At 38.4% G+C, this 17,507-nt stretch overlaps 1 protein-coding gene across 3 annotated transcripts in view; it reads left to right on the top strand.

The window, feature by feature from the left end:
* Window positions 1-17,507, top strand: part of CUL1 (cullin 1) — a 128,922-nt gene that overhangs the window by 54,064 nt on the left and 57,351 nt on the right. For all 3 annotated transcript variants that reach the window (XM_070766814.1, XM_070766813.1, XM_070766815.1), the window contains exons 5-8: window positions 4,895-4,945; window positions 9,211-9,301; window positions 15,149-15,312; window positions 15,832-15,994. In XM_070766814.1, coding sequence (XP_070622915.1) covers window positions 4,895-4,945; window positions 9,211-9,301; window positions 15,149-15,312; window positions 15,832-15,994 — 469 coding nt within the window. The remainder of the gene's footprint in view (window positions 1-4,894; window positions 4,946-9,210; window positions 9,302-15,148; window positions 15,313-15,831; window positions 15,995-17,507) is intronic.

Below are 17,507 nucleotides of genomic sequence, written 5' to 3'. Positions count from 1 at the left end.
AAGGAAATAATTAATCTCTTAATTGTTAACATTGGAGCTCCCAAGGTTATTGTGTCTTCCTCATCTTCAACCTTAGGAAAGTGAGAGAAAGAAAGGGGGAGTCATCTAGCCTTATTCAGTGAAGATATACTTAACAACATAGAAGCTGGCCTCATTAATGCTTTTTCTCTACCAAGGAAAGAACAAGACCTACTATTCAAGTTAGAAAATTTAAAGAAAGCCTTGTTGGTCATGATCGACACAGCTGAGTCACTTAAAGATCTGACCTCCCCAGTAATTGAGCCTCATACTCCCCCCCCCCAAGAGGACAAGGGATTGCATGAATATGAGATCATGGAAAATAAAAGCCAAGATCCACAGGGGCCAATAGAAGTCCCGGTAGAGATAGAGATGCTATCATCCTTATATGAATATCCTATGATATTTTGCTGCTTGAAAGTGATCCCTTGTTCTGGCCCCATGAACTCAGCCCGAGGTACTGGTGACAAGCGAAATCTAGACCCTGGGCTCAGGCTGCTGCTGCTCAATGCCAGGTTGGTAGCGGGTTGCGAGTCACTCTTTGAAGTTGGACCTAGGGATTCAGGTGGGCTTGTTGCTCAAGTACCTGCCTCCCAGCTGTGTGTCAACAGCCCTACCAGTGCTACTCGAGGTAGCCGGCTGGCGGGAGAGTTCCCCAAATTTATTGTCTTGCAGGACTTTAACCTACCGTCGCAATCTTCTGACTTGATGCAGGAGTTCATGGCCCCCATAGCAACCATACAGCTGACCCAAGCAATTCAGGGCCCAACTCATGAAGGGAGGCATGCTCCTGACATGGTATTCCTCTCAGAGAAGTTGAGAGGAATACCATATCCGCTCCAGGTCCTTGGAGAGGGGCAGCATACAAGTCTAATAAATTGAATTGAATTCAGTGATGGTCTGAAATTAAGGGGCTTAGATATTTTGCTTTTCTCCTGGTCAGATCATTTTCTGCTACGGCTTGATTTTAATGCTCCAATCCTCCCCCAGGGAGGGGGAACCAATTAGGAGGTTCCACCCCAGGTGCCTGATGGACCCGGCGGGCTTTCAGAGGGGGCTTGGGATTTTGCCGGGTTCACTTGTACACAGCTTGGCAGAGTTCCTTGCCATGGTCTGGAATACAGCAGCAGCAAGGTCTGTTGACTAGATTGCTCCTTTGCGAACTTTCTGTGATAGTAGACCCTGGAGATCTCCTTGGTTTACTGAGGAACTCCGGGGAATGAAACACCAGAAGAGACATCTAAAGGAGCATTGGAGAAGAAGTAAATCCAAATCTGACTGAACACTGCTAAGTGCTTATGTTAAAACTTGCCAAGGGGTGCTCCGGGTGACAAGCTGTGAGTATCATGTTGCCCTGATTGCATCTGCAGAATCTCACCCAGCCGCCCTCTTTAGGGTGACTTGCGCTCTCCTTAATGGGAGGGGTGTTGACGAACCCTTGCTGGGTAGTGCTGAGGACTTTAATTAATAAGTTTTTTGTCAATAAAATCGCTCAGATCTAGACAGATCTTGACTCCAATTGGAATGCAGTCTCAGCTGACAACGAGTATGGCTCCTTACGAGGAAGCACTTGTGCGCCCCACCCTCAAGAAGCCTTCCCTGGCCCCAGCTATATTCAATAACTATCGTCCAGTCTCCAACCTTCCCTGGTGTCTAGAGGTTGTTAGGGTCTGGATGGATGCTAACCCTGACAAGACGGCGCGGCTGTGGGTTCTGTCTCCCAAGGATACTTTTTCCCCAAGTTTCAATTAAAGGGTTTCTAATGCTATGTCTTTGAAAGTACTTATGTATAGTCCATTTTTCATACCATACAAATGAATGTCATCCTATCTGTAAATCATGCCCTTCTAAAGTCAAAAGTCTTTTGTTTCTGAGCGTTGTCCATTCTTTAATCCTTGTCATTGCCGCTGCTTGATAATACAAATGCCAGTTTGGAAGTCCAAACCTCAGGGTCCGCAATTTGGGCATCCTCCTCGATCCACAGCTGACCTTGGAACGTCATATGTGGATATGGGGAGGGGGCCGTTTGCCCAGGTTCGCCTGGTGCACCAGTTGCAGCCCTATCTGGATAGGGAATCTTTACTCACAATCACTCATGCCCTTATCACCTCAAGGTTCGACTACTGTAATGCTCTCTGCAGAACGCAGCTGCGCGAGCAGTCATGGGCTTGCCCAGGCATGCCCATGATTCTCTAACACTCCACAGTCTGCATTGGCTGGCAATTGGTTTCCAGACTCAATGCAAAGTGTTGGTTATGACCTATAAAGCCCTATATGGTATTGGATCAGATTACTTGCAGAACTGTGTACTCCCACACGAATCCCAGAGACCAGTTATTCTCCAGGGTTGGCCTTCTCCAGGTCCCGTCAACTAGGCAATGTCGTTTGGCGGGACCTAGGGGAAGAGCCTTCTCTTTGGGGGCCTGGCCCTCTGGAATCAGCTCCCCCCCGGAGATTCATACTGCCCCTACCCTCCTTGCCTTTTGTAAGAGTCTCATTTATGTCTTCAGGCTTGGGCCGATTAGATCTTAGCCCCTGGCCAACAAATGATTGTATGAATGCTGTAATAATGGGTGTGATTGATTTTTAATTTGATTAGGGATTTTAGATTGCTTTGTAATTTTAATTAATTGGATTGATTTTATTGTAATCTACTATTGTATGTATGTATGCATGTATGCATGTATGATTTCTGGCGATGTTTCGACGAGGTCCCACTCGCCATCTTCAGGAACACACACACACATACAAGAGGTGGACAAAAAAATGGAAACACCTTGAAAAATCATCAAAATATCTTTTAATATGGTGTTGGTCCACCTTTTGCGGCAAATACAGCCTCAATTCTCCAGGGTATTGATTCATACAAATTGTGAATTTTAGCCCATTCTTCAGTTAAAGCACCCTTTAGAGACGATGGTGGTGGAAATCGACTTCTTACTTGAATCTCTAAAATTGACCATAAATGCTCAATAATGTTGAGGTCTGGTGATTGTGGTGGCCAAATGAGATGCTGAACTTCATTAGAATGTTTCTCATGCCATTCTTTAACAATTCTTGCTCTATGGATTGGTGCATTATCATCTTGAAAGATGGCATCCCCCTCTGGAAACAGTTCTTGAACCATAGGATGAATTTGGTCGGCCAAAATTCCTAAATAGTGATGGCTGTTAATTCTTCCATGAAGGGAAATCATTGGTCCGGTGGATTTCCAAGAAATAGCACCCCAGATCATCACTGAACCCCCGCCATGTTTGACGGCTGGGAGAAGGCAGTCTGGATGAAATGATTCTTTTGGCTGTCTCCATATGTAAACACAGCCGGAGGTCGGAAAAAGGGTAAACGATGATTAGTCAGAGAAAATCACATTTTGGCACTGTTAGAGGGACCATTTCTGGTGGTTTCTACACCACTCTAAACGCTTTGAAACATTTGTCTTTGAGAGTAGAGATTTTCTAATTGCAGCTCTTCCGTGGAATCCAGATTTGTGAGGCTTCCTTCGAACAGTTTTTGTGGAAACTGGGTTCTGTACGTGTCTATTGAGCTCTGCAGTGATTTTAGGAGCTGTAGTCTTGCGATCCGTTCTCACAATTCGCTTTAGAGTACGACGGTCTCAGATAACTTCGACTTTCAACCAGACCTGTGCTTGGCTGAGGACGTTTTCCCTTCTCTTTCAAAAGCAGCCATTACTTTTGAGACATTACCTCTTGAAACTCCATACCTTCGGGCACTTTCTGTTACACTGGTGCCTGCCATTCGAGCACCAACAATTTGGCCTCTTTGAAATTCTGAGAGGTCTGCCATTTCTATAAGATTATAACCAATTTCCTTAAATTTCTGTACAAAAAAAACGGTAGTTTAGAAAAACATATTGAATAACAGAATTTAAAAAAACAACATTAAAATATGTCAAGCTTTGATTGATTTGAATATGTTCAAACATTATGATACCAAAAAGTCAAATGTTTCCATTTTTTTGTCCACCTTGCATATATATATGTTGTAAACTGCCCGAGTCTTCGGAGAGGGGTGGCATAAAAATCCAATTAATAAATAAAAATGATAAATAAATTAATATATAAATAAATGGTAAGGGAGAAGTTGAAGATATTATGCATGTCTTATTATACTATGAGTTATACAGACTTTTTAGCTCAATGCATATTCTTCCCTTATTAGAGAGATTACCAGAGTGGGTAGTCTATCTTTATCTCCTCCAGGACCCAAACCCAGTTATCACACAATCAGTTGCAAAAATCTGTGTAACGACCACAAGGAAAATCCAATTATAGAATTAAAGATGTTTTACATTTACACACATACTCACTCACTTTTCCATCATGTCACCAAGAATGAGAGTTTGATGCCATGTAGTTTATTATTATGAACGTTACTACGCCATCATCATTATTATCTCTTTATTCATTAAACATGAAACTCAGTCAACTAAACATTTTAAAAAGTGTCACAAATACCACTGATGGGTTCTAATGCTTGATAATGGTTTTTGTTATCATCATCCTCTTTTAACACTATTGTAAACAAATTTTGTCTATTGCTGGTCTGTGACCATAATAAAGTTGCTTATTATTTATTTGGAGAGTTAATTTTTTTACAGCTTTTGATAAAATACAGTAATTTAGTTGTTGTAGTTTGATGTATGATTTTTCTTTCTATAACTAAGGAAGTGTCCCAGTGTGGAGCCCTGTAATGTTTTTCAGTTTGCTGGTTCCATGACAGCGTAGTGCCTTAATAGACACAAATCTGAACAATGTTTTCGAAGACGTGAACTTTTGAATACTGGAGGATGTGCAATGTATAGATAATTATGAATACATGAATAAGCATTTATAATATATCTCCTTTTAAATCCTAGCTTGCATTGGTGACCTGGCGGGACTGTTTGTTCAGACCACTAAATAAGCAGGTAATATTTCTATTGATTAATATACTTGGTTGTGTGAATGTGTGTAATCAAAAACGGTATTAGTGGAAAGGGACCATGACATGTACAATATTTTTCAGAGTATAGGATTCCCTCCCCCCTCCCAAAGAAGAGGGTTAAAATTGGGCTTACACCAAATTTAGCCCAAAACTCAAGGCAATGAGGCGGCGGTCTGTGGCAATCTCTCAAGCCTGGAACAGCTGATTGTTTTTTATACGTAGTGTTTTAAACTGCTTTTTTATTGTTGGATTTGTATCATGTTTTATGTTGTGAGCCGCTCCGAGTCTCCGGAGAAGGGCGGCATACAAATCGAATAAATGAAATGAAATGAATGATTAGGGGTATTTCGGGAGGCTAATCCACATGTCAATCAACTGCTCATGCTGAATCAGGCTGCAATAATGTGCTGAAGCTGACTAGGCTGTTCACTATTTGCTGCAAGAGCATGTCAAGAGTTTGCAGCAGCAATTACATCCAGAAAGTACACACAAGTAACTGATTCAACAGGATTCAATAACTTTTCTTTATATATAATATAACACATGAAGTAAATATACAATACCAAAAGCAGGTTTTCCAATGTGATGGTAAATACAAGCAAAATACAAGCAGAGGACAGGAGCTTCAGTTTTAGTTTTAGAGATCAGCACAGCATGCAGTACAGAGCGGTATTGCTTACACAGCAAATACTGTTTCAGTTTCTAAACAGCGCTCAAAACTCTCACACACTGACAGGACGCTAGCTAGAGGAATACTGATGGATGCTGTTAGGCAGAGGCAGATTTTTTTTTCCAATTTCCCTTCTCCAATACTAAGGTGCGTCTTATACTCCAGAGTGTCTATACTCTGGAAAAATACGGTAATTTTTTAAAAATTATTCAGTCTGTGTTGAAAAATTATGAATAGAATAAAAATTAGTTTATTATGACACTATTTATGGCCTTTAACTAATTTAAAACCAAATTTAACAATTTGGTGAATGATGAAAAATAGATTATTATTCTGTGTATTTGAGTTTTCATTGTGCATTTATTGCCTATGATTTAATAGTGCAAATAATTCATAAGTTTTAATCTCTATTTTAAAAATGCATCTAAATAAAAAGTGTAGAAATGGAGAAATAAATTAATCTAGAGATGAAATAATTAAAAAGATTTAAAAGGCTAATGTAAGAGAGCCACATAACTGGTGATACTATGTATTAGGAATATAGAATATATTTGTTACTTTCTTAAACTGCTGTAGTGTTCAATGCTTGGGTAGGAGTGGGGAAGGCAATTTTAATTGTTTGCCCAGGTATCTGATGGAGCTACTTGATTTCCAGAAGGTTCTTAGAGAATTTCCTAGAAGTTTGGAAAGCAGTTTGTTTGTTTGTTTATTTTTTGATTTGATTTGATTTGTATGTCGCCCCTCTCCGAGAAGTCGGGCAGCTCACAACATATGAAAACAATAAACAATATACAGTGGTACCTCTACTTACGAACTTAATTCGTTCAGTGATCAGGTTCGTAAGTAGAAATGTTCGTAACAAGCAATTTTTTTCCACAGGAATCAATGTAAAAGCGAATAATGTGTGCAATCCCAAAACTCACCTCTTTTGCCTTATTACTGCTGGCATTTGGATCCTTGTTTGGAAGTGGGTGGAGGAGGGGTGGAAAGAGAGCCGAGGCTGCCTGGAGGGAACCTCGTGGGTGGATTGACACGTGCGGGAAGCTGTCTGGTGGCTTGTCAGCCAGCGGGGCTACCACCCTCCTTGAAAGTTTTCGGCGACAGCAGCAAAGGAGAATCACGGCGCTTCAGCTTCAGACAAGGCTCCCTGGCTCTCGCTCTCTGTGCCAGGCACCGGCTTCCTCCGGGGGAGCCCCTTCAAGTCCCTTCAGGGCTCCATTGTGGTTTTTAAAAGGAGGAACAAAGGGGAAAAATTTGAAAACACTCCCCTCCAAAAAACGGATCCCACGCAATGCAGCACGGAAAATTTCCCACCCGGACTAAATGTCCCCCGCCTTTGAAAGAGAATTTTTCTAACATGCCAAAAATGCGCCCATGTTCCCTTTTCTGCTCTCAGTCCGCTCGTGTTTTTTTTTACAGTGGCTGGAAAGCGGTGGGGGTATTTGAGGAGGGGGCTCGGGAGGCTAAGCAGGAAGGCAGATCCTCCTCCTCCCAGTGGGAACGATGGGTGTCAGTATCCATCCATGGCAGCTCCTAAAAGTCCCGAAACTTTTCTTTTAAACTTTTGGCAGCATCCTGGCCGATTCCTTGCTGGGCATAAGGGTGGGCAAAAGACGGCTGGGGCCCTTCAGCTCTCGCCCGATTGCATTTCGGGAAGCTGCGTCGCTCATCCGTGGGTCCCTCCGAGCAATCAGGAAGAGCATGGCTTGTCTGCCCGCTTTTGGCCAAGGAGAGTTGGGAACCAAGTCATAGGCCAGCCGGCGGAAGACGCCGAAGTGGGGACTGAGCGGCTGGATGAGATGCCCCCCTTCCTCCCCTCCCCCAGAGCTCATGAGCCACGCACTCCACTTTATCTCCCTGGCCAAAGAAGCGGCGGTCACTTAAAGTTGTGGCACGGAGCCCTAATCCGGCCGCCGCTTTGCCTCCCTCCCTCCGGTGAGCCTGCACAGGTTCTCTGTATGGGAGAAACCGCTCCAAGTCCTCCTTGCCCCTCCTGCCCATCGGCCGGTTGAATTGCAACTGCTGCCCACCAGGATCCTACGAAGCCGGCCTGGCCACACCTGCCTCCCGCCCCCTTGCCCGGTGGGCGACAAAGTGCTTGGGGGGATGTCCGGCTCAGGGTCCGGAGTCACCTCCCCTCAATGCCCCGAAGTCGAATCGGTGGCTTCCCGCTTCTCTGAGCCTCCCGTCAGAAACCCCAAAGCTGGGATGCTGCCATCATAGCTGCGTTCCCAATAGGTAGGTAAGTAGTAGATAGACAGACAGACAGACAGACAGACAGACAGACAGACAGATATCGTCTGTCTGTCTGTCTGTCTGTCTTCTATCTATCTATCTGTCATACCCATCTATCATCTATCAATCTATCCATCTATCCACATCCATCCATCCATCCATCCATCCACCAATCATCTACACATCTAACAATCATCCATCCATCTATCTATCCATTTTTCAACTTTCTTGCCACAATTGTTAAGTGAATTACTGCAATTGTTAAGTAAATTGTACAGTTGTTAAGTGAATCTGGCTTTTCCATTGACTTTACTTTGTCAGAAGTCACAAAAGGTGTTCACATGACCCTGGGACATTGCAATTATCATGAACATGAGACAGTTTCAAGCATCTGAATTTTGATCAGCATGGGGCTGCTGCAACAGTTGTAAATGTAAAAATGATCATGTCACTTTTTAGTGCCATTGTAACTTTGAATGTCATTAAACAAACTTTGTAATCGAAGCCCTAGTTGATGCATATGGATATGAAAAAACCACCAATCAAGCTCTAAGATACTGAATGCATTTGGAATTCCACAGGGCTCACTTTATCCTCTATTCTTTTCATAATTCACATGAAGCCACTAGTAAGTTATTTGATGCTTTGGGGTATAATATCATCAGTATGTTGTTAATATCCAGTTCTGTTTCTCTACCATTTTAAATAAATCATGTGTACATAATATCTAAAGTTAAATTTTAATGTTAAACCCCAGTAATTAAAAAAACTGAAATGAAAGTGTAAGTATTAACTGTGTCTTTTGCAATACATTCCTGATAATAATTGGCCATAATTAAAATATTTGAATTGTCTTATTAATGCAGCATTAATAAAGGTCTAAAAATCTGCATGGTATTTTGAATGGCAGGTATTTAAAAAAATAAATGGAGTGGTTGATTTGATTTATTTATTTGAATATTTTTTAAACGGTTCAAATTATTCTTCCCCTGTTTTTTATATAAAGTTATTATATCAATATATTAATTTTCTTCCATTTTATTAAACATAATATTTTGGTGCAGTTAGGGTCTAGGGATCATATCTGGGGGTTTGGGGCACTGCATGTCACACAGGGACCTAAAGCATCCTGTTTACTATATTAAACTATTATATTATTTGAGTGATTAATTTGTATATTTGTCCTATTCATATTTTCAAAAGTAACAAATGCTGTGTTGAAGCTGATTGAAAAGGAAAGAACTAGTGAAACTATCAATACAAGACTGATAAGTGGAGTTGTGCATTTGAGTGATTAATTTGAGTGATTAATTTGTATATTTGTCCAATTCATATTTTCAAAGGTAACAAATGCTGTGTTGAAGCTAATTGAAAAAGAAAGAAATGGTGAAACTATCAATACAAGACTGATAAGTGGAGTTGTACAATCTTATGGTAAAATTAATATTAATTATTGTTGGTATTTTTAAAATCTTTTTTATCCCATTGTAGTAATTAAAACTTGGTTTATATTTATTCCTTGTTTGGTTTTTTTTGTATATGTTTTATTGATACATTTTTCTTTAATAAACATAAAAACTCAATATCTATCTGAACCACATGTTGTCTGAGTACAATTAATTTTGAATAACACAGACAATAAATATAATAGTATCCATAATATCCATATCATTAATAATAAACACATAGTAATACTAGGACTACCTTATCCATACTAGAAAATGTTCATTATATAATTAATCATTCTTTTAATTTTTTTAGTTTGCAACCTCTGTTTCTATTGGTAAAACAAATCCCATTCTGTTTTTTCCTTCTCGTTTATTTTTTGTGTTAATCTGTCCATCTCTGGGCATTCCAATATTTTTAATGACACTTTCATCTGAAGGGCTCTCTTCATTTTTCCATTGTTGTGCAAACACAATGCTTGCTGCTGTCAATCTTTACATTTTTCTCGATTATTTTGTCTTCTTTATATAAACCCTAATACTATGCCTTCACTATCTTTTTTATTTCCTCATTTTTATATTGTAGATTCTCATCGGTATCTTCCAATTGCTCAATCCATTGTTTTTCTTTTTACTTTATTTGCATGTTCAAAAGGTTTTGTTTAGTCATTTTTATTTTCTTTGCTACCTTTTTATTTTTCATCATATTCATTTTCAAGTCCATTAAATTTTTATTTTTTTTTATTTTGGGTATCTTTTTGAAGTTCTTTTTCTAATTTCTTGTAGTCTTCTAGTTTTTTCTTTGCATGCCTTCTTTGTTTATTTCTTTTATTTGTGTATCTTATCAACAATCCTCTGATATAAGCTTTTGCAGTACCCCATACTATTTGAAGTGAAATATCACTCCTCTTTTTTTTAAAAAAAGTCAATTTATTTTTTTCATAAATTGTTGAAATTCTTTTTCATTTAATATTTCTTGATTTAAAGCACATCTAGTTATGTTCTTCTGGCCTTTCCACATAATTATAATTGGGCTGTGACCAGTTTCAATACCCAGATTTTGTATATTTGCTAATGAATCGGTTGTCATTCACAATATATCTACTCTTGACCTGGATGTATGCCTATTAGAGTAAAATGTGTATTGTTTCTTTGATGGAATTTGCCCTCTCCACCTGTCAAATATGTTTAATTCCTCTATCATAATAAAGAATGATTTTGGTAATTGCTTTCTTAACTTCTTATTCTTTTTCATGCTCTTGTAATCCAATTCCACCTCTACTATAGCATTGACGTCTCCCATCATGCAGTTATTTACATACTTCTATTCAATTATTTTAGCATGTAGCTTTGAATAAAACTTACTTTGGCATTCATTCGGTGCATAAATCGCAACTAGCAGTGTTTTTTTATTATTCAGTAATATTTCAACCATCAAAATCCTTCCATCTTCATCTGCATACATTCATTTATATATAATACAATTTCTCTTTTGCGTTCATCAGCTAGTGTCGAATGTAAATCTCCCAGGTATACATACACTATTTTTTAAAATGTTGCTTAATATGTAACTTGTAAGCATATTATGCCCATTTTTAGTTTCCCTAATTTATTAAATATTCTTTTCCTCTTTATTGCCGAATTCAGTCTATTTATATTTATCAAAATCACCCTAACCTCTTCTTCCACGTTCATTTATTTTGTGCCTTAGTTGATTATGTCAGCATCATATCTCTTTGTTCCTTTATCTCTATATATCTCATCTCATTTCATCTTATCTTATCTTTTTGGAATCTGATCTCTCTTTCTTTTCTCACTCCTTTCTCATTCTGTTCAAAATTTTGTCTGTAAAATATTTCTGCTTTTAGAATAGAATAGAATATAGAATTTTATTGGCCAAGTGTGATTGGACACACAAGGAATTTGTCTTGGTGCATATGCTCTCAGCTTACATAAAAGAAAAAGGTACATTTGTCAAGAATCATATGGTACATTTAATGATTGTCATAGGGGTCAAATAAGCAATGAAGAAACAATCAATATTAATAAAAATCTTAGGATACAAGCAACAAGTTACAGTCATACAGTCCTAAGTAGGAGGAAAAGGATGATAGGAATGATGAGAAAAGCTAGTAGACTTTTTAGTAAAAAGTCTGACAGTGTTGAGGGAATTATTTGTTTAGTAGAGTGATGGTGTTCGGGAAAAAACTGTTCTTGTGTCTAGATGTCTTGGTGTGCAGTGCTCTGTAGCGAAGTTTTGAGGGTAGGAGTTGAAGCAGCTTATGTCCAGGATGCGAGGGGCCAGTAAATATTTTCCCCGCCCTCTTTTTGACTGGTGCAGTATACAGGTCCTCAAGGGTAGATCAAAAGAAGAAGAAAAAGAAAAAGGGTCATTCCGTGTGAAGTGGACCAGTGGTCCCCACCTCACCATCTCAGATTTTGCTGCAATTTGGCACATCTTTATGATATAAAGCTATGCTGTGCAAAATTTTAGTTCAAAAGACTAGAAATTGGGAGTTCTAGGAGACCTCAAGTAAAGGGTTGCAAAATGCTGAGTCGGCAAAAATGATATTTTGGGCCAAATTCTAGAAGCTGTAAACGTGGCAGTTTTAGTAGTATGTTGGAGATATTTAGAGAACCTGCACACCTTGTAAGGCTTTATAAACTGGCAAAACCCCATGTACCTAGTCCTCTTACTTTTTACATGGTTCAGGCTCAAACTGAATCTGAAATATCTGAAAAATGAATTTATAGCAACTTTTGGCTATCTTTGATGCCCTATTTGACTCTGTGGGACAGCTTCAATCCTCTTCATTGTAGCACCATTAGAAAGAGCAGACGCTCTAAAGTAAGAGGACTAGGTACATGGGGTTTTGCCAGTTTATAAAGCCTTACAAGGTGTGCAGGTTCTCCAAATATCTCCAACATACTACCAAAATTGCCACGTTTACAGCTTCTAGAAGTTGGCCCAATATGTCATTTTTTGCTGACTCAGCTTTATTTGAGGTCTCCTAGAACTCCCAATTTCTAGTCTTTTGAACTAAAATTTTGCACAACATATTTTTATATCATAAGGAAACTATGTGCCAAATTTCATCAAAATCTGAGATGGTGGAGGTGGGGATGATCTTTAAAATTGGTCCAATTGACACGGAATGACTCAAAAGAGAAACCAGACTATTTCTTCTGGCTCTTCCTGCTTTAATCCTTCAACCCACATCAAGTAGAAATGTAATAATTTGTTCCAAAACAAAAATGTCCAGTCAAAACAACACTTTCATACAGTGGCCACTCAATATATATCTTGCCATATAATATCTTGTCAATATACATCTATCATTTACCAAAATAATCCACAACTGTGCTTACAAAATTTTCAAAGCTGTAATATATACCAAGATTTCCCCCAACCTTTCAGAAGGTTCTCAACATTTAAAATGTGAACATTAATAGCTTCCTGTTAACAGTTTCCTAAAGTGTTTAAGAGAGGAAGAAGTAGTAGTAGTAGTAGTAGTAGTAGTAGTAGTAGTAGTAATAATAATAATAATAATAATAATAATAATAATAATAATAATAATAATAATAATAATAATAGACTTGTATGCCGCCCCTCTCCGGCGGCTCACAACAGTAATACAATATACAAATCCAATGTTAAAAGCAAAAACAGTTTTAAAACCCTTAATTAAGTAGATCAGCCCACTGTCCAATTTCAAAATGCTAAACCCTGTGTCAAGGCTCCGACTAATGAACTCAAGCAAATCAGAACTCAAAAACTTGGCTCCTCCTCAAAAGTCGTCTTTAATGAGTATATAATGAGAGCCGGGGTGGCACAGCAGGTAGATTGCTTTAATACAGGCCACTAAAACTGACTGCTAGATCTGCAGGTCAGCGGTTCAAATCTCATCACTCACTGAAGGTTGACTCAGCCTTCCATTCTTCTGAAGTGGGTAAAATGAGGACCCGGATTGTGGGGGCAATATGCTGGCTCTGTTAAAAAGTGCTATTGCTAACATTTTGTAAGCCACCCTGAGTCTAAGGAGAAGGGCAGCATAAAAATTGAATGAATGGATAGATAGATAGATAGATAGATAGATAGATAGATAGATAGATAGATAGATAGATAGATAGATAGATAGATCATTCATTAAATATCATGTCCACATAGTTTCTGTGGAATTTGAGAAGAGGCAAATCTCAAGAGTTCTGATTTGCTTGAATTTGTTATTTGGAACCTTGACATCCTGGCTTAAACAAAATAATTGTCTTCCCCGCAGCTTTGAGACCTCTCAAACCTGATGGTGACTGCTACTTAGTAATGACCCTTGTCCTGTCCCTAATCCAGAACGTATTCCAAGTAGCCAATCCCTTCATGGACTCCTCTTTCTGCTATAGTCATCAGCTTTATGAAAACAGATATTTTTAGTATGTTATTGCTGACCCTGGAAGTCCCAATAGCAATCTTTTCAACAGCAACTGGGTTATAAAACTTGTTCATTTCTATATTCAGGCAAACCAAAAAAAAAAAATGCTGGAAAAAACAAAAAAACCTATTTGTTTTGCTACACAGGCTTTTTTTCTATATTTAATAAGATAAATAAATATTTAATAAAACAATAAACAAAGAAAATAGGGGAAAAATATAACATATATTTGGTTTCTTAGGTATACATGGATATAGATTTATACAATTTTGTATGATTATTTCAACAAATTACCATATTTTAAAATAATTGTCCTTTCATAATATATGCAAACAAGTTATTCATAAATCATGAATAGCACAAATCCACTGGATAATTGGGGCCATAATCCCCCCCCCCCAATTTTTCTGGAAATAAAGCCACTGAAAATTCATTTTCATTGTCTAGCTGTTAGTTTACATGTAATAATTCAGATGAATATTTAGATGCACAGATGAATTCTATGCATCTAAAATATTTAAGTTTGTCTCATAATCAAGTTAATATTTCATCTCAGACCTTTCAGATATTATGGAAAATATTTTGGACTTGCCAGAACCCTCATTTATATTTAAAAGTAATGATTAAACCATAATATTGATGGAGATATAACCAGAAATAATACTTCGTTAAAAGTATGCAGGAAGATATGAAAAAAAATTACTTCCTTTGCTTTTCATTCAAGTCTCCTCATTTTCCATTTTCCATACTTAGACTAGATTTAGATCAACAAAAACCTTGAATTATCCAATCATTAAATCAGACAGTTGCTAACAGTTTTTGAACTCAAATATGCAGTTTCTGATTCTCCTTCTCTTTAATTAAGTGGGGAAAATTGTGTTTTTTCCTGCTTTTTTGATTTTCTAAACATGAAAAATTACACAAATATAACATCTGGAAAGAAATTGAGAGAATGAAAATTGAGGATTAGAACTGCCTATATCTGGTTTAAGGTTTTTGGGAAACTATACCAGGTAGTGAGGGTCACATATTTTTCAAAGAATTGAATTGATTACTAATACTTCTCATAGTTTCCTGTTATATTTTCTTTTGTTAAATGTAGATCTACATTTATACAGGAGATTAGACTGCAATTCTTGAAATAATAGCTACAATTTTAATTTGGTTTCAGGAGGAAAGACATTATTTTGTTCTAGCAGCCATCAGCATACAATTGTGCATTTAAATAATATCTTTGATATTTTATTACAATTAATAGCCTGCATGTAAATTGTCTTTTTCTATTAAACTTTTATCAAATGTTGAATGCTTTTAAATGAGGTAAAATTTTATATCTGCTAATGAAACCTGTGCTATTTAGGTAAACGTACTCTAAAATTAATTGAACCTTTTTTACATTTGTTTTCTTTTAGTGGAGCTGGGACTGAATGAAGATGATACTTTTGCTAAGGGGCCTACATTGACTGTATATAAAGAGTCTTTTGAATCTCAATTTCTTGCTGACACAGAAAGATTCTATACAAGAGAGAGTACTGAATTTTTGCAACAAAACCCAGTTACAGAATACATGAAAAAGGTACTATGGTTATATTGCAAGTTCCTGGATCTAAAAATAATTGGTACTATATTTGAAGTAGGAATTTAAGCTACTTGTTTTGTCTGGTAGTTGTTGAACTGCAAGTAGGAACTAGCTACAAAGTTAAGCACACATATAGTGAGCATAAGTGTTTTTCTTAACTTGTTTAACTAATACAGATATTCGTTCATAAACAAAGGAACTGAAATAATTCTTTACTTCAAACAGAAGGAAAACATTCTGAAACATATTATTTCAAGAATGAAAAATAACAGTAGGTGAAAATGGAATTTTGAAATATTTAACATAGTTTTAAAATCTCAAACAAGTGTAAATCACAAAATTCTAAAATAAACTAACAGGGTTAAATAATTCTCCCATTTCCTTCTTAATAAGTTATTTCTGGATAAAAATAATGAAACAAAATTACAGAGATATCACATAATTACTCCAAGTATTTATGGTATATGTTTCTATGTCTTGATTTTGGAATTTAGACAACATGTATTTATTTTATAGGCGGAGGCTCGTCTTTTGGAGGAACAGCGTAGGGTTCAGGTATACCTGCATGAGAGCACACAAGATGAATTAGCACGGAAATGTGAACAAGTACTAATTGAAAAACATTTAGAGATCTTTCATACAGAGTTTCAGAATCTATTGGATGCTGACAAAAATGAAGGTGAGCTTTCCCATATTTAATTGATAGACACTTACTTTTGATAAATTATGAAATGAAGGTTGAACTTGTTTCTGTATGATTTACATTTTTGGTATGATTTGGAAATAATTTCTCATCCATTTATCGAGAGTTAACTGATTGCAGCTGGGTAATATCAAATAAGAAAATATCTTGGGTTCTCAATGAATATTTTTATTAATTTGTCAGAAATTATAGTCATGCAATTTACTTGGACTTCAATAAGGTACAGTGATATCTTGTCTTACAAACCCCACGTCATACAGACTTTTCGAGATACAACCCAGGGTTTAAGATTTTTTTGTCTCTTCTTCCAAACTATTTTCACCTTACAAACCCAAGCCACCGCCACTGGGATGCCCCGCCTCCGGACTTCTGTTGCCAGCAAAACGCCCGTTTTTGCGCTGCTGGGATTCCCCTGAGGCTCCCCTCCATGGGAAACACCACCTCTGGACTTCCGTGTTTTTGCGATGATGCAGGGGAATCCCAGCAATGCAAAAACGGGCGCTTCACTGGCAACAGAAGTCTGGAGGTGGGGTTTCCCAGCGAGGGGAGCCTCAGCGAAATCGCAGCATCACAAAAACACGGAAATCCGGAGGTGAGATTTCAAGGGCTTCCGTGTTTTTGTGATGCTGCAATTTCGCTGAGGCTCCCCTCGCTGGGAAACCCCACCTCTGGACTTCTGTTGCCAGTGAAGCACCTGTTTTTGTGCTGCTGGGATTCCCCTGCAGCATCACAAAAACAGGGAAGTCTGGAGGTGGGGTTTCTCATGGAGGGGAGCCTCAGGGGAATCCCAACAGCGCAAAAATGGGTGCTTCGGCTGGCAAAAGAGGTGAGTTTTGGGCCTGCACGTATTAATCGTTTTTCCATTGATTCCTATGGGAAACATTGTTTCGTCTTACAAACTTTTCACCTTACAAACCTCGTCCCGGAACCAATTAAGTTTGTAAGACAAGGTATCACTGTATTTGATAAAATAGACCATAACCTAGTACAGTAATACCTCATGATACGAACTTAATTGGTGCAAGGAGGAGGTTCGTAAGACAAAAGGTTCGTAAGAGGAAACATTGTTTCCCATAGGAAACAATGTAAAGTCAATTAATCCGTGCAACCAAAAAAACCCCAGCAAAAAAACAGCTTTCGGCGACTGCTGGGAAGCCGCGCGGCTGTTTTAAAAGGTGACAGCTGGCCTGGGGGGCTTGCCAGCACCCCCCCGAACCCCAAACCCGGGTTTGGGGGGGGATGCTGGCAAGCACCCCAGGCCGGCTGCGACCTTTTAAAACACCTGCGCCGCTTCGCAGCTGTCTCCTGAAGCCGAACGCTAAAGCCGAACTTCCGCGTTCGGCTTCGGGAGACAGCTGCGAAGCGGCGCGGGTGTTTTAAAAGGTCGCAGCCGGCCTGGGGGGCTTCCCAGCAACTTCCCGAACCGAACCCGGGGTTCAGCAAAATTTTGCCTCTTCTTACGAACTTTGTTCGAGTTACGAACCGGCGT

This window comes from Erythrolamprus reginae, chromosome Z (genome assembly GCF_031021105.1).
Source record: "Erythrolamprus reginae isolate rEryReg1 chromosome Z, rEryReg1.hap1, whole genome shotgun sequence".
NCBI classification, from domain to species: domain Eukaryota; kingdom Metazoa; phylum Chordata; class Lepidosauria; order Squamata; family Dipsadidae; genus Erythrolamprus; species Erythrolamprus reginae.
The sequence above is the reverse complement of the archived record's forward strand: the minus strand, read 5'-3'. Positions and strand labels throughout refer to the sequence as shown.